We start from the raw sequence: 26475 nt of genomic DNA, 5'->3' as shown, positions 1-26475 counted from the left end.
CTAATACTGAGTTATAACTTCCCTTTGTTTCCTTTTCCCGCTTTCAGTCTTGAAAGCAGCATTTAGAGCAGCTTTTCCCAAGGTCAGCTTCTTTTTCCCATTGTGTAAAGTCAGTTTGGAGTTAACCTGGTGTTTTGTTTCCTTCTCTGGGTGTAGTATACACAAGGTGCTACCTCAGAGCTCGGGGAACTGAATTTTCTGGTTCCTGCTGCAAAGAGCTCAAGGGCACAACAGGTTCTGTTTCGCTGTAACTTAAACAGCGTTACCCTATTTATATCTTTGTAAGAAAATCTGGGTGATGGAGCTGTAAATTGTACAGATTGTGGATTGTGGAGATTGTCTGGTGTTTTCAGTGTAGAAAATTCTAGTGAATCTTGTTTTAGCAGCTCTCAGATGCAAGAGCTGGTTTCATTCAGCTGAGAGCAAAGTACATTTGGGTCTGCAAGATGCTGAGAACCACAGGGAAGATTAGGGGTACTGACCACTTGGTGAGTTGATTCCTTTGCTGTGAAGTACTGAAAAACAAAGGGAAACTGTTCCCCATGTTTGGGGAAAATAATTTATAGAATTATCCAGTTTTTAGTGTAACTGTAAAAGAATAACTAAATAAGCAATTAGATAACCTGTAGGTCTGCTTAATATATTTTAAATGTGTTTGTCAGGCAGTCCTGCATCCTGGTTCCACAGGCCAGGCACAGGGAAAATCACTGTTGCCCAAGTGAGGCTGCTTGTGTGATTACATCAGACTTTTAGGAATGTAATTTGTTCCCTACATTAAAAAAAATTATACAATACTCTTTAAAACAGAAAATGTCCTTTTAAATTCTTCAAATAATAACTACCAAAATCTCCAGAAGCTGTAGTTACTGCAACTATAGCTTGGAACTTAGTGAAATATCTTCCTACAATATAACTTTTGTAACATTATAACTGGTTTCAAGAAATTTCATTTCTGATTTAAAATTGGTCTTCTGAACTGTATTATGAAGACAGAGGTGTTGTTCCTGGGGGACTGTCACTGAGCAAGAAGTGCTGTGCATGTGTTTGTAACTCTCATTGCAAGAGAACCTTAAGGAATCCCTCAGTGTTTAAAAAACCCACTAATTTCACTTGAATTCGCATGACTTCGGGGTCAACACCCTCAATATTAGCAAGCTTTGTAATATCTTTTGTGTATTTGGGGTTTGGTTTGGGTTTTTTTTCTAGTTCTGATTTAGGGCTAGAAAGATGGGTAGTATTTTTGATGGTGGTAATTGCCACAATTCAGGAATGCTCTGTGAAAGATCTCATATTTGCACATACAGCCTAACTGAGAAGTGTTCCTCATCAGAAGGGTTTGAAATACAAAGATGAGGGAGATTATTAGTGTCAGTGATGGAGATCATTAGTTCTCAACATGGATTGATAGAACAGCACTATAAGAAAAAGAAAAGCAGCACAGCTCGCTGCTGAACTTTGTTTTCAGTTTATTTGAGATATTCTTTGTGCAAATATATATAATTGTTAATGCCTGTTTGGATTGCAGAGGTTGGAGACCTGAGGGAGCTGCAGACCCTGGACATCTCCACGAACAGGCTGATGACTTTACCTGAGAGGCTGCACATGTGCCTGTCCCTGCAGTACCTGACTGCAGACAGGAACCACCTGTGGTACGTGCCCCGCCACCTGTGCCAGCTGCCCAGCCTCAACGAGCTCTCCATGGCTGGAAACCGCCTGGCATTCCTGCCTCTGGGTGAGTCACCCCCTCGCTGGGCTGGGGGCAGGCAGAAAACAAACTTTCCATCCCCAGTAAGAACAAAAAAACCCAACCCAAGGAGTGAGTGTCTTTGGTGGTCCCCCCACAAACTCTGTTTGTGAAGTTGTCGCACCCATCGTGTTGTTGGAAAATATGTTAATTTAAAAAATGCAGGTTAAGGTTTCGTGTCTTTTTTAAAACAATAAGGCAGCTATCAAATTTGCTTTATTTTTAGCTAACTGAGGGGAAAAAGTTTAAATGATGCTGTGCTTAAATATAGTCCTGTGTAATCTGAGTTCCACCACTTTGGGTAATGATCTGTTTCTGTTTGCTGGATCTGAGGATTTAACTAAGATCCTTCAGTGAGGGTTTCAGACTTGCTGTGGAATCCCAGTAACTCCCTATAAACTGTTTTTCAGCATTAGGAACATCAGTACCACATAATCCAGCACAGCTTTAGTTTGTGCTGTGTACAGGCATCGATCAAAACTTCCACAGTAGTAGCCCAGGGAAGAATAAGAATCCCTGTGCCTTTTTCTCAACCCTTCCAAAGTTTGGAAGTCTGGGAACAGGTTAAGAGCAGGAGGTGCAGTCAGTGTGTGGGGTTTGTGGTGGGCAGTCCCTGTGTGTTCCTTTGGGAAAGGCAAATCCTCTTCCCTGGATTTGTCACTTCTCAGCCCTGCCAGGGGCCAGAATGCTGGAATTCTCTGCTGGAATACAGACACACATGCAGCTCTGTCCTGTCATTTGAATAACCAATAGTAGCTTTTCTAGAATATAGAGTTTGGTGTTAATTCTGTGCAGCTGAAGTTATGATAATCATGTTGGAAAGAAGCTGGAAATTGAGGTGGCTAAAAATGAGATCGTGATTTCCAAATTAACTTAATCCTTTCACTACTAGCAGTTTTAGTCTTTGAAGAAGTTCATGATCTTCCTGATTTTCCTATCACCTTAGTTTATATTACTGGAAACTAAGTGCAAATAATGTCTCCAGACACAGTGTTTTAGTGATGTCCCAGCATATGTCATTGTATAAATGAGAAAATGAGTTCCAGGATGCACCATCCAGATTGCACAGTACTAATTAAAACAAGCAAAGTGACTTCCCCTATTTTAGCTAACATTTCTACCTCCATGAGACAGGAAGTTGAATATTTTTAATTTTGCAAAAATAAGATGCTGTTCAGTAAGATGAGATGTGAAATATGAAAGGATAAAAGTTTTTGCTACTCTTGCACTTGTAGCTTATCTGTGAGTGAGCCGTGACCTGGATGAGCCAGAGATCTGCTGAACTGTTTTAAGTTCAAAAGGAGGAAATAAATCTCTAATATAATGACACACCTTCTTTTTTCTTTATTTTTAGAGTCAAATTCAAAACATTCGAAAGGAACTTTTAAAATAACGGGAAACATCAAAGACTGTCAATTGACCTTGTTCAGTAGTTCTTAATAGTGACTCACTGGTGAACATTTGGAGATAATTTGCTATCTGTGGATATGAAACTGAATCATAAATCCTAGAGTTCAGAGGAAAAGCAGCACAGTATAAATGTAAATGTTTAATCCTTCCTCTGAAGAATCAGAAGGGCTTCAGAGTGGTCAAGATGTGCTGAAATAAAGTAGAAGAGAGAGTGCATTGAAAAGCAAAAAGATTAAATCTATCTTCTGTTGCACGGGAAAATATTTTTCTTGGAGTGTTGCTGAAGTTAAGGCATAATTGTGGCATTATTTCTGCTTGCTGCACATGTTGGCTAATGGGGGTTTTGTGTGTGTTCTTACCTCCAACTCCACTTCATTAGTTAATGGCTGAGTAAGGACCTTAAATAGCAGTGCAAGGTACTGCAGAAATATCTGCAAGTGATATTCAAGTGAGTATTGTCACAACAATCCTTTGCAATTAGGGACTTGTGTTGAAAAGCAGATAATTTATTCATCTCCTGACAGAATGGTTGGGTTCTTTCTCTTTTTTTATTAGACATGTCCATGTTAAAAGAATTATGTTTGGAACAAATTACTTAATGCTTTTTAAGGCAAGATTTACTTTATTTATTTCACGTGCTGGTTGACATCTACTTATGCCAAGGAATCCATTTTTCCTTGTCTGAGTATGTCCCTTGTGGAACCTCTTGTTAAAGGCGATGGAAATCTGCATTTTCCTGTTCCTGGACTGATAAATTAGATTTATTCTAGTGGTAGCACAGCACTGCTGGAGAAGGACTAGGGAAATTTTTTGCTCTGTACATTCTTTTAAGTTTGCAGCCACTTGTGTCTTAAGAAAAACAGTGTAACACAATTAATTACTTTTACAAAATACAGTAAAAATACCTGATCCCACTCTCTGACTTTCAGAACTGGTACATAAACAAGCAAGTGGGTAAACAATAGTGAATTAGGAATTTGTTCTGCAGAATACATTTAATTGCTGGATATGCCAGTATTTTATGAAAATTATTGGTTTTCGGCTTTGAATATTTCAGTTTATATTCAAAGAAATGAGACACTGTGGATCTGAGCCTTTGTGGGCCTTCCTAATAAACTAATTTATAAAAACAGCCCCCCAAATTGTCTGTGTAAGTTGAACTGGAAGCTGCATCCTGGACAGTCGTATTATTGTCATGGTAACTTCATGCTGCCCCAGTAAAAGGTCTCAGGAAATCTGCTGATCATTTTATATCCATCTACTTACAATATAAATTATCTTTTGACAGAAAAGTAACTTAAAATTTTTTAGCATTGAGAGATGCTCCAGTGCCTGAAAACAAATTCCACTGCAAGCAGAAATGTGAATCTCATGACGTTGCAAAAAGAAAAATGATTTATGTAATTAAGTACAACTAGAATTAAAATAGGCCATAAATTCTCAAGTGTACTGACAGTACAGGGGGGTGTTATGACAGCAGATATTCAGTGTTATATCACTTTATTGAGGGTTTATGTGCACTTTTTGTTTAGAAAAAGGGTCCAGTAATTATCAGTGCACAGTAAACAAAGGTCTTATTCTACCTCAGTATATGGTGCTTTTGTGTCCTTGCCCTCACAGTATGGTTAAAAGAGCATCAGTGCAGCCACACAAGAGCTTTTGTTCCATCTTCAGCCATGTGGAATGCATATGCCAGGGCCCTGAGGTTAGAAAAAAAAAAAAAAAAGGAAAAAAAAAAGAGGGAGAAAAAGAAAAAAAAATAGAATTGGGGTTTGTTCAGGACTCATGGCATTTGGTCATTTCTGGGAGAAAGGTCTTTGATCTGGGAGCCTGGAAGGAGGAAAGTGGAAATGTTTTAGACACAGTACAGTGCTTGCAAAAGCCACATGAAAACCCTCTTTGTAGCTTTAGCCTTTTCAGAGATGGGCAGCTTCCTCATGGCACAAAGTCCTTCAGAAGCGTGGTTTTTAGAGAACTTTTGACAATATTTGTTGACTGATATAAGACATAAAAATTAATGTGGAGGGGATACAAAGAGCTTTTCAAAGTGATGATTTATTTAAATTTAAACTTTATGGATAGTGTTTGAAACTGGGGGAGAAAAAAATCTTTTGGAGTGTAGAAGATGCTTGGTTATTTAATGCAAAGAAACTATATCAAAGGAACATTTATAGTTACAGGCTATTTGGCTTTGGGAATTGAATTTTTCCTACTGAGATATTTTGTCTAACATCCAAAAATTTGCTTTAATTACCTAGGAAATGCAGTCAACTCAGAACTTAGAATCTAAACATAGCCTAAGATAAAGACAGAGGGAAGAGATGAGATGCAGCCTCACTCCCCCCTCTCAGTGCATATGAAAAGAACAGCTTTAGGGCTTTTTTTGACTTGCCTGATTTTCAGCCCATTTGCATACATCTGTGTAGGAACCAGCAAGATGAGCCTCTTTTAAAAATTTTCTGCCATTCTCTAAATTAATAAGTTAAACTGTAGCACATTCAAGCTGCCCCAGCAACCCGTGGTTTTCTGCTGTTTTTAGGCTAATTGGCTTCTGCAGCACGAGGGGACATTCTCTGAGCATTTTATGTCCCATCCACCTGCTACCTGCTGTAAATTTTATTGGCTGATTCCTTACCAGCCTCACAGCATTTTATGGTGTTGCAATATTTTTATTCATTGTAGGATAACAGTGGTTTTTTGTTTCATCTAAAAATATCCCAGAACTTTACTATTTACTATTTTCAGCCCTGCATTACTGAGCCCAAATAAACCATGTTTTAGAGGTGCATCTCTCAGCAGTGCCCATCAGTCAGCAGGGGGATTTGTGTTCCCTTCTTGGGGCAGGGCAGTTGATGGAGGCAGCAGATATTTCTGGGAACTAGAAAGTCTTTGGGACAGGCTCAAAGCACCATGTGATCAAATGTGTCCCCTCATGTCCAGTGACTCTGGTTTAAACAAAGCCCAAATTATGGTCCCTGAAACCTCCATAGACTGTTGCAGGGCAAGGGCCTGTGTTCAGAGTCAAAAAAAACCTCCAAAACTTATTTATTCTGTTTTTATTTGAGAAAAGGAATCTATTCATTTTCTGTTGGTATCATCACTTGTTGTCTCAAAGCTTTGATAACTTTGTCACTCCTCAGCGTGAGCTTTTGAGGTTTCTGGTGCTCACAGCTGCCACTCAAGTGGGTGACAGCTGAAGACATTCAGTGTATTTTAGGATGGCCACACATTTGGGGAGGGATCACTCAAATTATCTGCACTGAGTGGTGTCCAGAGATCTTGTGCACAAGAAAACTATTCCATAATAAAGGGCTTGTATTACCTATTGTCATAGCAGGGAATTAGAAGAGATGGTTGTTCCAAATGGAATTTCTGAGTAGAAATATCATGCAAATTGTTTCAATTTTTGTTCTGTTCTTGCCCACAATTCCAAAGGGGACAGAAGCTGTGCCCATCCCTCTGGTCACCCTTATCCTTCTGCCAGCTGAGGGAACTGACAGTGGATAAAGATGGGAAGCCAGTCAATATTAGTATTGTCTTGGCTGATTCAGCCACATGCTTGTTTATCTTAGTTTCTCTAAGGTACTCACAGAAGTTGTTTCTCTAAGGTACTCATAGAAGTTTTTTATTTGTATAGAGATTTTTTATTTGTATTTTTTCCCTGATGCAGTTTGGCTGGTCTCAGCTCTCTCCCCTCCCGGGCAGAGGCTTTAAACACTGTTCAGTGGTTTGTGCTTTGCATTAAACACAGATGTCTCTCCCTGAGCCACTGTCTGGAAGGGCATAGGAGCTACAGATGAGATGGGCTGCCCAGATGATCCCACACATCAGCCCCAAACTCTTTTAGACTCTTCTTTTTAGTTCAGTTTGGTGTCTTTTTAAACATCTCATATACTATGTTTGTCACAACTTTTAATAGCAGGTGGTTTTACCACTGACTAGTTTTGTTGATAAGCAAAGTTACTATTTCTCAGAATCCTTCCAAGAAACTTAAATTTAATTTTCTAAACAAAATAAACTAATTCCATACCTATATAGTCCTATCTCAAGGTATGTTAATAGATTTCTGGTCTGTGAAGGCACTACTTAATCATGCTGTTCTTGCTCCTTTTGCCTGCCAGCTATGAATATTTTAGCAGCAGTAATGCAGGCAGCACACCTTCAGAAATATTGATCACTTATTGCACCACAGCCTTGGATGTAGAACATTCAGCAGTTTAATGCTTTCTGTTTTCTCGTGTTCTTTAATTTACTGCATCACACAGGCTTGTTTCTGGGTGTTTGCAGTGGTACTTGGTTAAGGCTGATGAACCCAGGCAAGGATCCTCTTGGGGAAGTGAGAGTGGGACAGACACATTCCTGTTCCTGTCTTTACCACTTTCCCAAAGATAGGGAAGCTGTGATTCCAGTGCCATGAGGCCACTTAATGAAAGCAGGTTTGACCTTGTGAACTTGAAGTATGCACTGAGGATTTGAAATCAATTGTCCCTTTGCTGCTTCAAACTGACTTCAGAGCTTGTCGATGTTAAAATTTAATTATTTATAATGGGATTTTCAGGGCTCCTGAAAGGGGGCTTTGTTTTGTTTTAGTGATTTTTAAATGCTTTCCTCTAAACAGCTTTTCAGCTCATCCATAATAAAACCACTGGCTGAAATTTTACTACTGAGGAGTACTAATTTATGTTTGCTTACATTGAGTCTGATTAGCTTATTTATAATTAAAGAGAACTGCTTTGCTTATGATTGTTACTGTGTCATCCCTTCTCCCCTTGACTTTTCTTGTTTTCTAAACCCAGATTTAGGTCGTTCTCGAGAGCTTCAATATGTTTATGTGGATAACAATATTCACCTGAAAGGCCTCCCATCCTATCTGTATAATAAAGTCATTGGTTGCAGTGGGTAGGTATGAATTAATTCAGATGTCTTGTGTACCTGTTGCTTGTAAAAATTCCCCTGTATTACACAACTGACTATTTTTTTGTGTGTCTGTGATTGATTCAGAACTGATGTTACCTTGAGGGGATTAGTGCAACTCCCAGTTCTGTTTTATTTTTGTAGTATTTTATGTTAATTGCTGATTTTCAGTATTTTAGTATTGAGTTGTAGCAGTCAGAGCAGTTACTCTGAAGGAATTTGTAATGATAATCTGAGGCCTACAGCTAAATTTAAAGGTTGGCCAAAAGTGTAGCCAACCACAGTTTCCAGAAGTAAAGACTGAACAAAATATTTTTTTAAGTGTGTTGCAGCATCTGTTTGGTTCTCACATTTCTGTAAGTTATGGGCCACGTCTTGGAATGTCACTCATTTTACATCCCAGCACCAGCTTCTTGTAGGTCTTGGTACCTACTAACTACAGTAACTTTTTTTAGGAGTTATGGATTGACAGGTTTATTTTTACATGTGGATTTTAAAAATATCCCAGGCTGTCTCATGTTTGTGGTTAAGATGCAAGAAAAGAGTGGTCTGTGTAGGACACTGGCTTAATTCTTTCTGCCCTGACAGTGGCATAAATTAGGAGCAGCCCCACTGATGAATGGAGCCTTACTGGTGTAAAACTGATCAGAAGAGGATTGTCCCCATTACCCTCTAATTATAAATTTCTGGTATACTCCCTCTCAGCAGATCTTGCATTAAATATAAATTCCCACCCTGCACTCTGCTGCAATATGGGAGCTGCTGAGTCTTGGCATTTCCAGGTTTTTCTAATATTCCTGTGTCAGCTGGTTGGTGATATTTAAATCCTTGCACTTGGATTACAGTTCTGAAGTGGGTGCACTCTCGAGCTTGTACCAGTTTTGTTTTTCAGGAAAAATAAATTCTAGCCTTTGTTCTTTCAGAACTGACTGTAAATTGTAAGACAGACATTAATTTAAACTTAAATGTAAGAGATGTATTGATTGTGACCAAACCCACTAATGACAGTGCAGGAAATGTTCCAACAAGTTTGGTCCAACTGTCCTGCCTGTTTCAGGTGATTTCATACAACCATGTCTTTTTTTTTTTTTTTTTTTTACTTTTTAAGATACCATTTTATACTTAGTCAAAATAATTTTCTCTTTGCACTGACCTTTTGTGAAGATACTACCAGTTTTCTTTCTGTCATTACATGTGCACTGCTGGTGAGGCCAACTGCAGTATCTCTGATATTATAAGTCTAGTATAGAATTATACAATCTAGTATTTTAAATCTAGCACAGAAGAGACTAAACAAGTTGCAAGTGTTGCAATGAAATTAATTCTTGTTGTGCTTCTGTGGAATAAATTGGTTTCCCCTTAATAAGAAATAATAAAAAGACGTTATTTTTAGTAAGAAAAGTAATATTTGTATTTGTGCACCAAGAAGATACTTGTCTTTGTTGTGAAACCACCTTCAAACATCGTAGATTACTTTTAAGAAAAATTTTCAGCATAGGAGGAGCACTTATATATATTAATAAAAACCCAAAGGTTTTATTTGATAATGTGCTGAGTGACTTTAAAATTGTGTAATAATGGTCATGTGAAGAATTTCTGTGTTCTTTCCAAGAAAGCATTAGTAACCAGGCTGAGGTTTTCATGGGTCAGGCAAGAACTGACAATCCAGGCTTGAGTGCTCTGTCTGGTCATCCACTGGAGAATAAAATCTGACAAGCTGCTGTTACTAACATAAAGCTTGATTTCTGAAAATAGAATATAAATTGCATTGTGGAAGTAATGGATCTCTGTCTGGGCATCCTGCAGTCAGACTGGCTGAAAAAAGCCTTTTATATGAGAGGTGATGATCTCAGCACTCAAAATATATTTTGATCTTATTTTTTGCAGATTGGATTTCGTAGGCCCCAGTCAGGGATCTGTCAGTCTTGGAGGAGGCAGCCAATAGGTGGTCACAGCTTTTTATCCCCCAGTTATTTATTCCTCAGGATTCTTTGCAACTCCTTTTTTTTCCCAGCTGTTTAATCCATTCTCTGCTCCACTTTTTAACCTCCCTGGATTTTGTGTCTGGCATTAACAGCCTCACCCTTTACATAAAGGAGACCAAATGGCCCAGCTCTGAACTGCAGAAACTGCAGGGACTTTATGGCTTTGTTCCCTCGTGAGGGTGGTAAGGGGTTAATCAGCTTGAAAATAAAACATTACAGGTTCATTTGTTGTGATAGATAACTCACTGGCTCTGCATTGCTGGGCAATGGACTGTTGGGATAGTGGATCTCTGGATTCCCAGTTACATTTTAATCCCACTAATGGTTTGTGGGAAAGTATTAAATATTTAAGAAGAACCATATTGACTTGCTGTTTGATGCTGCTCTTTTTTGGTTGTTTCTCTGGGCTGTTCCTCCTTTAATCAGGAGGGATGAGACTCTTTGTTGCCAGGGAAGTACTGTGAGATTCCTTTCACATCTGATAAGGTCGAGAGTAGTTACCTCAGTTTTAGGTCCAATATCTGGGAAGGCTGACAAATTCGTGTTTCTGTTCCATTCGTTAGGACTGGCCCTAACAAGTTGCTCTTGGCTTCAAATTTCAGTTGTCATAAACAATTCCAATTCCCCTGTTGACTTCCCCAAGCTCTGAGTAGAATTTTCCTCTGCGTGTCTCTCTGGTATGATCACTCACAACAGGCATCACGTAAAGACTTATTATTTTTACTACAAGCTCACTTTCTCTCCTTGGATCCAAATAACCTCCCTTTTCCATATATGATTTGGGAAGGGCAAGGCTGGTAGATTTACTAGGATATCTTCCCGCTGTTGTTATTTTTCCTTCACCTCCAAGGGGACTCTGTGGCACTTAAAATGTACTTTTTGAGGTTGGAGTTTGCCTCATGTATTAAAAATGAGAAATCCATGACTACTGTCAACTGGTTGATCCATGACACAGAAAACAAACTTGGGTATGAAAGGCTCCACTACATTAAATGTTTAATAACAATGGAATTCAGAGGCTAAAAGAGATTAGCACAAAGTAAGGGGCACAGAGTGCATTTGGTTCACCCCCTGGGGATTGTGTTCTCATTGCTTTATGTTATTTGATAAGTAATTCCTCCAGATGTCCGATGACTAGCACATCACAGAAGGTGTGAATCTGTAAAAAATATGTTTCAACATAGAAACATAGAATAGTTTGGGCTGGAAGGGACCTTTGAAGGTCACCCAGTCCAACCCCAACATGTCCTGCCCTCTGCAAGGAATCCTTGAGGGCTGCACTGGAGAAGTGTCAGGCATACTTTGGGTTGGTCATCTGGGTTTCCCCATAAAGTTACTTTTATGATTTTTTTTTTTTTCTAACCACTTTCTAAATGTCTTGTGTCCTTCTAGTTGTGGTTCTCCAATTCAAGTTTCAGAGGTGAAACTGCTCTCTTTTTCATCAGGCCAGTTAACTGTGTTCCTGCCAGCAGAGGTGAAATCTATAGGGACAGAAACAGATCATGTGCTGCCTTTGCAAGAACTGGCCATGAGGACCCTCTATAACACCTACTACAGGTTTTTGAAAGGTATGAAATTTCTACATTCTTCAGATGACAGAAATAGTGAAAGTGCTTTTCTGGCAGTGGGAGGAACGTTTCAAAGAGTTGGGCAAAGGATTTATATTTTAAAAGATTTATGTAATCAAATTATGTTTGAAATGCTGTATTAGAACAAAAATGTCCAATATCAAAAACCAGAGATCCAAAGAACTATTTCTAAGGTCAAGTGGTGCTTATAAATGGTTTCTTAGTTGAAGACTGCATAAAGAAGGATGCTTTTTCTTTGCAGGAGAAACTCTTTAATGGAAATAGGAGATGAGAAATACAGTTCCTGAGGCAAGATCAGATGCATCAGCCAACAATGCAACTCCTTGCCAGGCAGCACAATCCTGAACTGGCAGACTTGTTATACATAAGGCAAAAGAAATGTGAGCAGCCCTGGGCCATTTGAGCACAGCCTGACAGCTGAGCTGCTTTAGTTCTGCCCCAGTTCAGGCTCTGCTCTAAAGTGGCCCTTGGCTCATCTGGGTCTGCATCCTGCAACCACACGAGTTAGCAATATCTGATGGGAACCTGCAGATTTGGTCAGATTTAGATGTGTTGTGACTCCCCCCTGTTGATGCTGTGTTGGGAATTCTCAGCTTTAAAGGTCAATAAGAAAGCAGAAGGGTGGAGAGCTCCAATGGAAGGATTAGAGGGTTTGTGGGAAGGGGTCACTTGTACCTCAGCTCTGCAGTAAATCCTCACTGCTGAACCACTGCTTTGCCAGGAAAGGTGTACAAGGAGGTCTTCATTTTCTCACCCAGTTGTGACTTACACAATGATTTTTGGGATCCAGCTGAACGTGGTTCCTGAAGATGCCGGAGAAGTTTGGGTTGGAAATAGCAAGGGAGTATTGCAAACCCAGTTTAGGAAATGGTTTCTAGGTGGTTTTTACAAGGCTGTGAGGATTATACCTATTTGCGGGCGAGGTGCAGAACAGATGGATTTAAATACACATACACACACATATGTGTCCTATTCTGAGTGACCTTCCTAAAGACTGTGGGCATCACCACCAGAACACCCTCATTTTGGGGAGGCAGAAGTGCCTGGTTCAGGCAGGTGTAGGGTCATGGAGTGCTGGGGAGGCAGGTGGCACTGTATGATTAAAGTAGCAGATTTGATCTGTCACTGCCTAAATTTGCAGTTTCAGGGGTGCTGTTAAATACTTGGTGGCTGCTGGGGAAGTGACAGAAGTGACTGGACTCCTTTTCCTGTGTCTTTGCTTGGCTGCAGAGTGTGACCTTTTCATTCTGACGCAAATGTCCTGTTTGTCACCTCAGTGGAGCTGCTTGGTACATTTTGTCTGGGGTTAAACCTTACAGGGTTTGAAAGCTGAAACCAGTGTGATACCTAAAACTGATTTATCAGGTACTGCATCTTGTCCTGATTATTCAGCACCTAAACTCATTCACCTGCCTTGGCTGTCTCTCAGTTTCTAGATGGAGATTAGCACGTGGGGTTTAATTTATAAAACACTCTGTGGCTTGGGCCAAGCCTGGGAAGAAAATGATGGCTCTTTCCCAAGAAATGACCCTGGAGTTCCATTTGGTGAAAATTACAGCATCTTGTAAGCTGTGGGGGCTACATTTAACAGATTAGGAACGTATTGATCTTTTTAGAGTGGTCTCTGTGGTTGGACCTGTGAGAATTACGCTGGGCTGGGTTGTATTTCAAGTAATTCCAAATATTGCAGATCCCTTTTTGCTGATGGAGGAGTTTGGGCTTTGTAGTGAGTTTAGCTATCCTGCTGGATGGGTTGTGGAAATATTTTAGGACAATACTACTGATGTCCTTTTCAGAACGTTGTATTAGTTACTAAATACCTTTCTAGACCATCTGTGTGTCTAAAAAATCCTTTATGATCTGTTACTGTTTTCTATTATTTGCTTGTGCTGTAATATTTTCAACTGGATATTTTGGCCCAGTTAATCTTACTCCCACAGATGCCAAACTTGTACATTTAACTTCAACTTCTTGAACTTGCACATGGAAAGCACCGTGTGCTTCACCCTAATTGTGGTATTTTGTGTTACCTCGCTGTTGTTTTGACAAGGCCCTAAGAATGTGAGGCAGCTGTTTCCTGGACTGCTCATGGATTGTGCTTGTTGTGTCTGACTTTATCATGCAATCCTTTTGTTACAAATATTTTTTTTTTTGTTTCTTTTCTGCTCCAGATTTGAACTTTCTGACTCCGATCTCACTGCCCAAAAGCCTCTTGGAATTGCTGCACTGTCCCCTGGGACACTGCCACCGCTGCAGCCAGCCTATGTTTACCATTGTCTACCCAAAGCTCTTCCCCTTGAGGGAAACTCCAATGGCAGGATTGCATCAAGGGTAATTATACAGGAAATTACACCGGGGTTTCATTTGGGAAGAAAAACACCTTATGGAACAAAGCGTATTCTTAAGGATTTTTTTTTTTTTTTAACTTAGCAGCATTTCACATCTAAAGCCCCTGGCCTGTGATTGCATGTAAAAGTTGAGAAATATTTTATTCACAAGACAAACAGAATACTCCTCTTGAACTGTTAGAAAGGGTCTCCACATTTGCCTGTTCACCTGGTGTAAGACAGGGAAGGGTTTTGATGTGGTGGGATTGACCTGTTTGTGGTAGTGCAGAACATGCCTGGCACTTCTGTGCCTTGGGACAGAAATGGTGCCCAACCCTGACCTCAGGACAGTGCCACCACCACAGGGACTCAGAACTGAGATATGGTTCAGGGAATATTGCCCTCATGGAGCTGTAGATAGGAAATATCTGTAAGATGAACAGTTGTTGCTTTGCAGTGATTATTTCCCTAGTCCTTGTTTGAGGGGATACTGTAGCCTACCATGAACCATAATATCAATAAATCTGCAATGGAAAAGCATCATCAGAGAAGTTTCAGCTGGTTCTACTTCTACTGTTTGAGAAGTAATAAAGGTTTAAAGCTAAGTCACTTGGAGTTAAACAAGCAAATGTGATGTTAGTTCTTGTTAGAGAATTGAAGTCAAGCCATTAGTTACAAAGCATATACCTAAAGATGTGGAGAGGAAAGAAAGGGGCTTTAAAAAGGAATGTTTCTGATTTTTGGTATATATAATGCACAAGAATACCACATAGCCCCTATCCTGCTGAAATCCATTGATTTGATAGTTAGCTTCCATAAAAGCAAGAAACTGCTTTTCAACAGGAAGATCTTTAAGCAAACAGACTAATTGTTGCTTTGGGGTGGTGGTACCTGTTTCACACAGCTGTATCACAGCCTGGCTCGCTGGGACTCTGTGACATGAGCAGTATCTGGTTTGTGAGCACTTCAGCTATATGAAATAAAAGCAACCTAGGTGTGCCAGATCTGGGCAGCAGCCAGAAGGCTCCATAAATGCTATTTTGGAGAAGCCATCTCTCCTAGAAAGATCTGATTGCAGAGCTTGTGTTCTTCAACTTAGCGCTCTGTGACACGTCAGTCATGTGTGGAAACTCAATGCACTTCATGTGGAGTGAAATAAATTGCTTCTATGTTACAGTCATAATATTCATAGGGGCATAAAATGCTATAATCATGCTATAAAGAATTTCTTTCAAGCATTAAACAGTGTTATTTTCTAAGGAATGATGGAGCCTACTTGCTGGTCACTAAATCTGTATATGACCCAAAATAATCCAACAACAGGAGAGTTTGGATTAGTTTCTAATTAATTGCTGAGCATTGCTCATTGTGGAACTTTCAGTTATGAGATGATAGATGTATCAGGAGACATCCTTTGGCATTATTAAAGTTACAACTCAATAAAATCGTGCTTTAAGGCTATTTTGGAAGAACACTATATTAACATTCTAAAATGTAATAATTGAAAATACACATTTCTGCACAGTTTTCACTTGTTTAAAAAATACTTATCATTCCGTCCCTCAGACAAGAATGTAGTATGTTCTGCAAAATGCCTTAATGAATACAGTCTTAAGTAGCTGACATTTGATGCAAATCCACAGAAAATGAGATCTAAACAGGGCAGCCTGTCATCTTTATCTCTGTAGCTCGTGCTCTTGTCATGGTAAGATTATGTGGAATTGTGGAGGTGTGATAGCTGGTTTAGAAAGATGTGAAGGACAGGGTTTCTGTTCTAAAGAGCTTAAAGTGACCATGAAAACACACAGGGTAGGGATCCTGATTAGCAAATGCCACATCCATGCCAGTAACTTCTGCTGGATTTCTGTATCACATCCTGTGTCCTCTTATAGGAAAGGACAGTGAAGTGCTGAACTGGATTTCTGTGTCTGAAAAAGCACAGATGCCATGGGTGAAGTGTGATTTCTGGGTTAGTGGAAAACAGATCTTTATATTTCCAAAACAGATCTGTAGGTTCCTGCCAGGATGGGGCAGGAGGGGGGTCACTGTGAGGCTCCTGTCACACTGTCCCACTGCCATCCCTGCCGTGGGACGTGGCACAGAGTGACAGCACTGCCTGCCCATCGTCCTCTCTGAAGATCTGGGCCCAGGGAGGACACTGGACTGCAGTTATTTCGTGCCTACAAGCAGTAATTTAAGAACCACATGAGCAGGGCTGAAGCTGCCCAGCTATTTTCCTGTCAGCTGTTAAACCTGCTGGCTGTGACAGCGAGCCACACCCTGCCCAGACACACAAACCACACGCTGCTGCTTTAAACCCAGTGCAGGAGAAACCAGGAAGGTCTTGAGAACCCCTGCAGTGCTTCCCTGCACTCAGAGAGAGCAAATGAACCTGCTTTTTCTGGAGGGGGGAGATGGGCTGATCCCATATTTCACAAACCAGCACACTGTCTGTGTGGAATGGAGCCAGGAGCTTTTTTAACCTTTACTGACAACTGTTCCCCCCCTCCCCTGTTTTTTTTTTCCCTTCTAGGAGGACAACTGTTAGTTTTGTGGCATACTGCTGCTCCACCCAGTGTCTGCAGACTTTTGACCTACTGAGTTGATAAACATTTCAAACCACTCAGGAGTGCTGCCAGTGTAAAGCTGCATTAGATGTCGTATCCATTGGTACTGGAATACCCTGTGTGTGCTCGTGTGCCAAAGCAGCAGAAGTGCCCAGTCAGGAACACTCTGAGGCACTTGAGTCCTGCCCTATCAAATTTGGATGAGCTGCGGGAACTTTTCAGAAGTGTAAATACCAAGCTTTTAAAAGTATTAACTTCTCTCTCTCCTCCAAGGCAGCACACAAACCAAACACATTCACAAGCTCTGACTTCAGGATTTCCAGTATTTTTCAAATGTGTCTGTCTTCAGGTTGACCCATTGCATCATTTGGGGCAGTTTCATTCCTCCAACGGGAAAAAAAAAAAAAGTTTAGTTTATGGCAAATAAGTTTTCAGTTACTCATCCCCATCCTCTTCACCTCTGCAGCCAGAATCAGGTGTACAGCTCTAACCTACAGAAACCTTTGATGGATCCCAGTGACTTTTCCATAGAATTCAGTTTTATTTCCTCCCTCTCGTCTTAATATTTCCCCCGGCAGATCTATCCCAGTTGTGTACCACGACTTTGACAGTTATCTGTGGTATTTAAATCCACATACTAAAAGCAGATCTTTCTTTCCAGCATCATTAAATGCCACACTGATTTAATTGGAATAACCAGGATATGTCTGGAGACTGAAGATGCTGTTTCAGTGAAGGCTGGTCCTGGTGCCTACACTAAGGGCTCTTGCTCCAGCCTGTTTGAGGATGTGTTTTCTTTAGTTTCAGTGCTTGAATTTTATATTTTTTAAAAACAGTTCCCCTTTTGTTTCTTTGAATTCTTCAGGAAGAAAATGACTTTTAAGTAGCAATTTCCCTTGGGGAAAAAAAACAAACTAGTAATATGACAGTAAATATTTATATTTATTATATTTTTACGGTTGCAGAGTATTGATCTGCAAAGAGCTGGTCTTGATATCTTTTTCTAGATTCAGCATTTGGCTGATTTGTCCAAGTGTGTCAGTGGAGTGGTGTGCCTTGGAGAAGGCTGGAAATCCAGGGGCAGGTGTGTGTCTCCATGCACAGGGATAATACAGAGACAGCTGCTCAGAAGGGCTCTAACACTTGTTTTCATGTACGAATGGCAGATTTGGTGCAAATTCCCACTCACTGTCACATTTGTGGGAATCCTTCTTTGTTAAATCTTGTTCATTTTAAATATAGAACAAAGGCTGGAGAAAAAGGCCCAAATTGCCTACATGACTTAAAATTTTGATTTTCTACTGAAACGGTTTATAGAAAATTAGCCCCTCTTGACTTGTTTTTGAATATATAATATTTTTTTAATATCATGTGTTGGGCTTTTTTTTTTTTTTTTTTACTATTTCTTAGGTATAAACTACTTGTTGATTTAGCACAGTGTGCTACTCTGTGCAGTAGGTAGTTACAAGCTGAAATAGATATGAATGAAACAGTTTGTTATAAAAATGGCAAGATAAAGAGACTTATTTGGTCGGGTATTAGCATATGTTGTGGTGAGGTGTGCGTACTTTGAAGGCAGGAGGCATTAAAATGTTTTCCTTTTGCCAAAGAAGCATTTGTTCCCTCTGCAGGCTTCCTGGCATCTCTTCAATAAATAGAGCATCTTAAGAGCTTAAAAGTGTACCAAAAAGGCAGTTTTGAGGGTGGAATTTTTAGGTTGTGCATGTTACTTGTAAAATCTTTGCTGGTTTTATTGGGTTGGTTTTTAGAGAGTTGAACTAGCATTAAGAAATGTAGAACTTAATCCTTCAGGAATGCAAGTATCATCTACTGTTTAAGAATTGTGAAACTTTCTAAAATAAATCCCATTTATTAAATCTGCTTTGCAGCAGAGGCAAGAGCCATGTCCAAGCAGCCTTGGTGCTATTGGATTTCTGATTGTGTTTGGATGTGGGTCTCCCAACAGACCTGCCCACCCCCCAGGCTTCACTGCTGAGGCAGCAAAAAATCCATCCCCAGCTTTTTCCTTTTCCTTCAGTACCACAGAGCTGAGATGGAGATTGCCCAGGTACAATTATACCTGTGTCACAAATGTGCAAGTGCAGGACAGAATCCACTGGTCTTAAACAGGTGATAAGAGAACTATGGTAGTGTTACAAGTATTAATTTTGATACAATACTCTTGATCAGGAATTTTCAGTATTATTTTTGCTGTGGCTTTCTCTGTCTATGAAGGAGATGTTATCTTGGAAGTTTTTACAGCAAGTTACAGACTTTAAATCACAGTTTATATCACTATTCAGTCTGTAAATATTGTTTTGGAGTTAAATCTTGTGATCACCCAAAAGGCAGTAGTGTTTGTTTTATCAGGAGTCAGATAGGAAGAGTGGAGCTTGATTTTATTATTATTGTTATTATCATTATTTATTTATTATTTTCTTTCTTCTTCCCATAACCTAATTATTTCTTATTGAGTTCATATCAGTCTCTTTATTATTGTCTACAAGTGCAGTTCAGAAGAAATTTAGCCCGTTCTAGGAGCAGGATAAATCTTAACTAACACTTTAATAGATATTTCAAGAATGGAATGTTCAATGAATAAATGACTTAAACATGCAATTGAAGCTGAAATGTCATACCCTATTTTTATAAAACAAGGAAGAGGAAAGCCAAGATATAGTCTGAAAATCCAGCTTAAATTCATGTTTCTCTGATGTTTTTTTGGTACAAACAGTGTTTGTATTCATCTGTATCTTTGGGTGATATTGTTCTAGATTAAAATAACTCCATTCTCACTTGTCCAAATTTTTCTAAAGTTGTAGATCTACTGGAAGAGTATTTCATAACCAGCAAACATGAAAGCCAGCTATGCAAATTGCAGAGGGGAGAGGGAGCTTGTTGCTGAGTGGTGTCACTTCTCTTTAATGGTATTTTTTCCTAGGTAATTTTTGATTGCTTGCTCTTGTTTGTCGGGTTAGTTCCCACCAAGATAAATTTTCCCTTGTACTACAAAAAATCTGGTTCCAGCAGTTTTAAAAAATGGGCATTTTTTAAAAGACTTTTTGTGTCATAAAAGTAGATCTTAACTCTTCACTTAGGATGGAAGCAGGAAAAGTTTCTGGTTTGGTTTTTTTCTAGGCATTGCAAAGAGGTACAGGAGAGAAATAAGATAAAATAAGTCTTTAACCCATGGATATTGTTACAAAATTTTTCTGAGCAAAGATTAAGTCCTATTATAATTAGGGAGCACAGGCATAATTTTTGTTTAGGTTGTGATAACAGGCACCATGTTCATAAAATGGGAGCCCTGTACAGAGGTAATTTTTTTGTTCTGGCACGAAGGAAGTGGAGGAATCTCTGGCTTTGTTTAAAAATTCTGCTGGAGTGGTTCTGACGCTGTTAGATGTGGAGCACTGTTCTTGGGAACCTGCCTGTTCATCCCCCAGAGGATCAGGAATACAAGTGTCCTTTCCTGTGTGAAGAACAAGGTCTAATACCAAGAAATGTGTATTTTTCTGTTTGGACCTGATGCTTCTCTTGGGCTCCTACCGAAGTTCATTACAACCCTTCTATTTACTTGGTGAGGTTGAGATGTTGCTCTGAGCAGAGCAGAGCTGTTCACTGCCAAGTTGGCTTCAATTCTTCCAGATCAAATTCTGCTGAATCCCTTTTTCTGGCCTGGAGGGAGGACAGGACTGTGCTAACACCCGGGTGGCAGCAGCGTGTCAGGTTTTACTGACATCACAGCCGAGCTGGAGACTTGAGTGACACCCCTTTGCCCAGAGAGGATGACCAGAGTACCACTGGTGACAGAACTTTTGCCTTGATGTCAGTGGAGGATGGATCACCTTTAATTGATGAGAGAGAAGAATGTTTTACCATCTTTGCATTTCTTGCAAAAACTGGGACAGCGACACTGGAGCCGAGGGCTGCTGCTGGGCAGCCTCTGTCTGCAGCTGGACATAGATCTGATTCCAAGACATAACTAACTTTGCCTCTTACCTCCCTCTTAATACTACTCATGTTGTTGCAAAATGTTATAGTTAACTTGTGATGGGAGAGGCTGAGTAAATTGAATCCAGAGGTTTTTATTACTTTTTGTATTACAGACCTATTTTGTAAGAGACCAAAGGTCTGGTGGAAAGAAATGGCAACGCTCATGTGAAGTCTTCATTGCTTTTGCTTTTATGTGCCCTTTTTTTTTTGATTATAACGAACTTGGTTTGCAACTGAGCTCGTTCTGTGTCTGTGGGAAGCATATGTGAACTGCTTTCTTGCTCTGTATTAACCAAATGTCACTCAGTGTGAAGGTGAGCTTGCTAGATGGTTTATTTAAAGTTAGTGGTGCGATTTATTGTATGTGCCTGTTAATAAACTATATTTTTGGATAGAATTACAGTCCATTAAAGTCAACTAAATTCTTGCTCCTGGGGCTATTAAGCTATGTTAGAATGTAACGTTTAATTTACATTTTGGTTCATTTACATAGTAATTAGCTAATAAGTCTCTTGTCCCAAGGCTGAAGAGGTGGGGTGATGCCACTTAAAACACTGGCAAGCCCAAAACACCATTTCACTTAATCCCTTTGTCTCAGACAATGTAGCTCATCAGATCTTGCATAATGGGAACAAAAGCCATATGGAAATGTTACTTCAGACCCTTCTACGGATTGATGGAAAGAAAAATAGGCTTCAGTAGGACTGTATTGCCACCCTGACAGTCCAGAGATGTGGCTGTGGTTCATGGATTACGTACTAAGCAGCATTCAGCAGCTTTTCTCCCTCATCTAACAGATATCATAGGAACAAGGCTGCCAAAAATAAGTAGAAATTAAGCATCTGTTTCTCCAGTTATTTCCCTCCTTGCTCTGCAGCACTTTGCTTCAGTCAAAGCTGCTGCTCTCCACGATGAGTTCTTTGAGCTGGATGCTGTTTGAGTTACAGAACTGGGTGACTACTTGCACATCCATCATGGAATGGGACCTGTGTTGGTCAAGATGACACATCAGTTGTAAACCTTGCAGGGTTTAGATGCCATTCAGACTTCCCTGATGCCTGGTTTGTAGTTACTTTACAGTGACTTGCCTTTTTAGTGTTTTACAAGTGACAGTGTGAGTTTGCCTCCCCTTGTGCTGTAGGTAACCTCAGTTTGCCCACAGCAGGAGGAGGATGTGAGTCCCTTAATGAGTGAGATGGGCGGAGAACAACCCTTAATCTCTAACTTTTACCAACCACTGCTGTGTCCCTTATGAATTAGAAAGAAAGAAATGGGAGAGCTTAACATCCTTTTCCTTTGCAATTAAAAGTACTTGGCATAAATGCAAGCTAAGTGGAAACTTCAGTGGCTGAATAATGCTATTGTATGCAGGAAATGAGAGGAGCTGAGATCTCGCTTGGAAAGGCACTGGATGTTTTGTGGCTTCCAAGCCGAGATTTAGGGCTGTTCTATGTGGTGACATTTTGGATACTTGAGAGCAGAATTGAACCACTGCATCTGTGTCCCCCAACTTCAGCAGTCACTGAATGGTCCAGCAGAGTGTTCTGCACTGAAGAATCCTCCTGGTATTCCCTGGAGCTGGCTCAGGACTATCAGATTTGTGTCTGCTACTTCAGCAAGAAAGAGAGCAAGAGTTGACCGAATCCTTTCTTTATGTTTTCACATTTTAAGTAATAAAACCCTCATGTCAGGCTTTTCCAGCACCCGTTGTGCCCTTCAGACACCTCCAGCTCCCAGGGAAAGACCTTGACACATCTGGGACTCGTTCCTCGCCTCAGGAACGAAAGCGATTCTGTTGCTGGAGGTGCTGAAGTGATTTGACTTTCTGATGATGCCTTCCAAGTGGCAATCAAGGGCTAATTTCTCAAGTACCCTGATGCTCTTTTGTATGTTCATGAGGAATGTAAATATTGACTGGCTCTCTCTGCCAGAGAAAGCTGTCACTCAGGGGTGCCTGTCCTGTTGCTAAATACGACTGTGGGCCGGTGCTGTGAGGGTGTTCTGCTGTCACCTGTGAACCTCACCAAGTTATGTCTAAATTGTTTTCTTCAGATCAGTTGAGAAAGCTTTCTTGTAATGAAAAATGCAGTGCTGGTTTGATTATTGGTTGTTGCACTATGAATGTTCTCTAAGTGCACTCTTGTAACAGCAAATCGAACCATTATATTAAGAAAGCAAAAAATGCATTGTCAAATCCCCTTTTGTGCAGGTAGGGTCCACTGGAACGTTAACATTTTGTTTGAGAAAGAGCACATAATTCATCATAAAATGCAGATACAGCCTGAAGATGCTGATGACATTGCCTGGATCTCATGAAAAAAGTGTTTAAAAAGATCACCGGTGTTTCTTCTACAGGTAAATATTAACCCATGGTGGTATCAAATATGCCCCATTCTGCTTTTGTTCTGCTGCTGGATCCTAGAATTCTGCACTTGTAGCTATTACATCAATCTTATTAGGTTTCCTTTATACTACAGAGTTGTAACCATTGATTTTTATTGTCTAAGCAATTAGAGGAATCAAGCTGAATATTCTTGGGTCAGTTTGTGATAACTGTGATTGCTTCTCTGGCACTGGAGTTTCAGAGCAGTCTGAGCAGGGACCTGGATTTGGCTGCCTTTGCCTTGCCTCTGTTGGCTCTCTGGTTTCATTTTGCAAAAAGCCAAATCAATGTGGATGATACATGAAGAGAAGAATTACCAAGAAAAACAGCTTTAACTTTCTTCAGAAAGCCCGGCTTGGAATAGGGCTGGCAAGGTCTTCTGTCTGAATTACAGGTAAGTGTTCCTTTTAAAATAGGATGAAAAGCAGGGAGTTGTCCAGGCAATAGAGAACCCCATGGCTTAAAGTACCAGGATTAATTATTCTGTATATTCACACCTTACTGTTCTATATTTTTGTTTCTATAAAAACTGAGTAGCTGCCACGATAGGGAGGTTTTTGTATCTTGCCTCTTTGAAGAATTGAGATTGATTTTATAGTTCTGCTGAGGCACTCATTACTCTCACAGTGTAATGCCTCTCCTGTTCCTCTGCCTCCATAGTTGCAAATAACAGCCCTTCTTTGACCTCTCAGTCCTCACTCATGACCAGAAAATGATGTTCCCCTTTCTGGTCAGTACAAACCCCTGATGTGGTCCCATTGTCACCAATATTAAAGCAGTTTGTTACCTGCACAGTGACACAGGTCTGTGCTGCATCTGACAAAACCACCTAATCCCATTTCTGTGCAGTTCTCCACCTCACAAATGTGTGTGCTGTTCTGGCTGCAGATGAACTGAGGAGATCTCACCTAAAGTAATGAATTCATTTATAATAAATCAGTACTTTGTATCAGGTTTTTGATCTAGCACTATGTAATCCTGGCACTAAAGCCTCTGTTATGAAACAGGGGGGCTCACATTTCTCCAGTAGCTCGACCTAAACTGTGGCCAAACCTATGTCTGATCCCAAGAAAGATATTTGGGAGGTTTGAATTGAAAACCTCTAATTACCTCCTTTTTCCCTCCTTCCTCCTGGAAGCTCAAATGGTGCAGGAGCTGATACCTACTGGCTAGAAATGTCTTTCCAAGCCAGTGCTACTCCAGCCCCCCTTCCTGTGTCAGTGGCTGTCCGTGCCCAGCTCCTCCTCTCTGGCCCCAAGCTGCCAAGATGAAAAATATTGATTCCAGTCCATCTCATTGAAGTATTATCATGAGGTGCTCACAGACATGCTGGGACTAGTCTTTTCCTTACAGGAACATTTATCCAGGGGGATCTGGTGTGTTATATAGCAAGAAGCTCCAAGAGGCAGAATGAATTTACTGTTTTCACTTACAGTCAGTAGCCTGAGACCTTCCTGTGGCTTTAGCTATTCTTGATTAACTTCATATGTGGATGCTCCTATTCCAGAATAAAAGTGCCTTGTTATGAAAGAATTTAATTCCTTTAATTTCATTTGGGAATAAGCACATCCACACACCTGCTATTTAAATCTGAGATAACTATTTCTTTATGCATTTACACCCTGCTCTGTTCTGGATCAGATCTCCTGTGCAGCTAAATCCTTGTATTTATTTAACCAGATCTGATGTATTGCTAAAAAATTATTTCTTTTGGGAAGTACCTGGTTGGAAAATTAAAATTCTGCTTACAAAGATAAGATTGGGCTAGGGGAGGCAAATTAAAAATTCTGAAAACAATCATTTTGGAAGCACTGCATTGGAAAACATTGTTACATGTCAGGTCTTATTCTGCTGTTTTATTCTAAAACATCTGGCTTTTGACACTTCAAAAAACATTTATTTTGATATCTTTCAAATTGAGAAACACAGCTTCGAAACATGGCTTGGAATATTTACATTTCTTGCCATGAAAATGTCTTTTATGTCTCCATCATCATATTTTCTGATGCAAACACAGCTGGCAGGAATGGTTGGGACTGGCTTTGCACTGCCCACGTGTCAAGGTAAGGAGCTGCCCTCAGAAGTCCCTCTCTGTCCCAGCCCTCCTTGCTGGATGTGGTTTGAGTTCCCCGGAACCACCCGAGGCAGCCGCCGTGTGTCCCTTGTGAGGGAGGAACTGAGGAGGGGATGATTTTTTCCTCTCTGGCCTGTGCTCCTCACAGTGTCCTCGGGCCTGCTGAGTGGCAGGGGGGTGATGGGGCCGTGTTCCCCTTGTCTGTGCCCCAGTGTGACTTGCTCTGGTTTCTGTGTTTCACTGCTCGGGTCTGGTTCAGCTGCCGGAGGGGTCTTGCTGTCGGTGGAAGGACGGGCAGGGCCACAGTGCAGCATGTGCACTCTGGATGCATAAGCACAGGGGAGAGCTTTCCTCAAGATGTATTACTAAGCTCTTTAAGATTTAATACTCTCTTGAAGTTCAAACCAGTGTAAGGGAAGGCTTAAGCAGCTTAATGGGTTAAAATGATCCATGACTGTGTCCTTCAGACAGCTTAAAGACCCTACAGCAACCCAAGCGGGCCACCTGTTCCTCTCCCAGACAAACAGGTTCCCCCCTTGACCTTTATTCTGCCACCCTTCAGTTTTGCCTGGCCTGGCTCCATGTGTGGAGTGATTGTTCTGAAGTTTGTCATTGTTTAAAATGCCACTTGCCAGAGTTTAATGTGCACAGCTGCAACCTGAGCCGCCGCCGTGTGTTAATAAGACTAAAACCATTGGACTGACACCAAAAGATCTGCTTGCATTTGGCATGTCATAAATTAATATCATTCTTACCTGCCAGGGATGATTCACTGCTGGCTCAAAGCATATTTAAACTTTAGAGGATGCCAACAAACTGGGCGGTGGTTTGACCTGCCACGTGGCCCGGGACTGCTGCTTTTCCCTGCCTCCGCCTTCCCGCTCTTGCAGAGTGTCGGGAAACAGAAGCTCTTTATGGCCTTATGAGAGCTTGTGTTTGTGTGCTGCCCTGGCCCTCCTGCCCCCTTCTGCCAAAGGGCTGGCCTGTTTGTGGGAAGATCTCACTGCCTTTCAGATTCCTAACTGGACTCTTGCTGCCGGCTTTGGGAGCGGTCCTGGGGGTTAATGCTTGACTGGTCTGTAGCCTGTGGTTGCAGCAGCTCAAAAGGCTTTCGTCCCCCTGATCCGGCCTGTCCAGGTTGGGATAGCTTCTCAGCATCCCAGAAACTGCAGATAAATCCCATGTTAGGGAAGCACACTTGACCAACTAACAGCTCAGAGCAGGTGGGTTAAGCTGGTGCCCAGGCTGGGGAGGGGTGGAGGTGGAAAGGGATGGCCCCGTGGAAAGGATGGAGATCGGATTGCAGGGTTATATGCCAGAGGTTGAACGTGCTCCCTGGAGCCCAGACTCCCAGGCTCCAGTGTCACACAGAGTGCCCAGCAGGGAGGTCCTGGTCTGTCCCCAGGGACGTGCAGAGAGGGGCACGGTGCTGCTCTGGCATTTGCTCCCTTGCTGCCCTGCTGCATCCAGGGAACTGCGGGGTCGG

The 26475-nt window shown here is 40.9% G+C and overlaps 1 protein-coding gene across 6 annotated transcripts in view; it reads left to right on the top strand.

Moving 5' to 3' along the window:
• LRRC28 (leucine rich repeat containing 28) overlaps positions 1-20929 on the top strand; it is a 51097-nt gene extending 30168 nt beyond the window's left edge. For all 6 annotated transcript variants that reach the window (XM_032699976.1, XM_032699978.1, XM_032699977.1 and 3 more), the window contains 5 exons: positions 1526-1732; positions 7951-8053; positions 11446-11621; positions 13814-13973; positions 16503-20929. In XM_032699976.1, the coding sequence (XP_032555867.1) occupies positions 1526-1732; positions 7951-8053; positions 11446-11621; positions 13814-13973; positions 16503-16575 (719 nt within the window). In that variant the 3' untranslated portion in view covers positions 16576-20929. The remainder of the gene's footprint in view (positions 1-1525; positions 1733-7950; positions 8054-11445; positions 11622-13813; positions 13974-16502) is intronic.
• Positions 20930-26475: the final 5546 nt, after the last annotated feature.

Source organism: Chiroxiphia lanceolata, chromosome 12 (genome assembly GCF_009829145.1).
Source record: "Chiroxiphia lanceolata isolate bChiLan1 chromosome 12, bChiLan1.pri, whole genome shotgun sequence".
In the NCBI taxonomy this organism is placed as follows: domain Eukaryota; kingdom Metazoa; phylum Chordata; class Aves; order Passeriformes; family Pipridae; genus Chiroxiphia; species Chiroxiphia lanceolata.
Note: the sequence above shows the minus strand (reverse complement) of the source record. Positions and strands in the feature narration are given on the sequence as shown.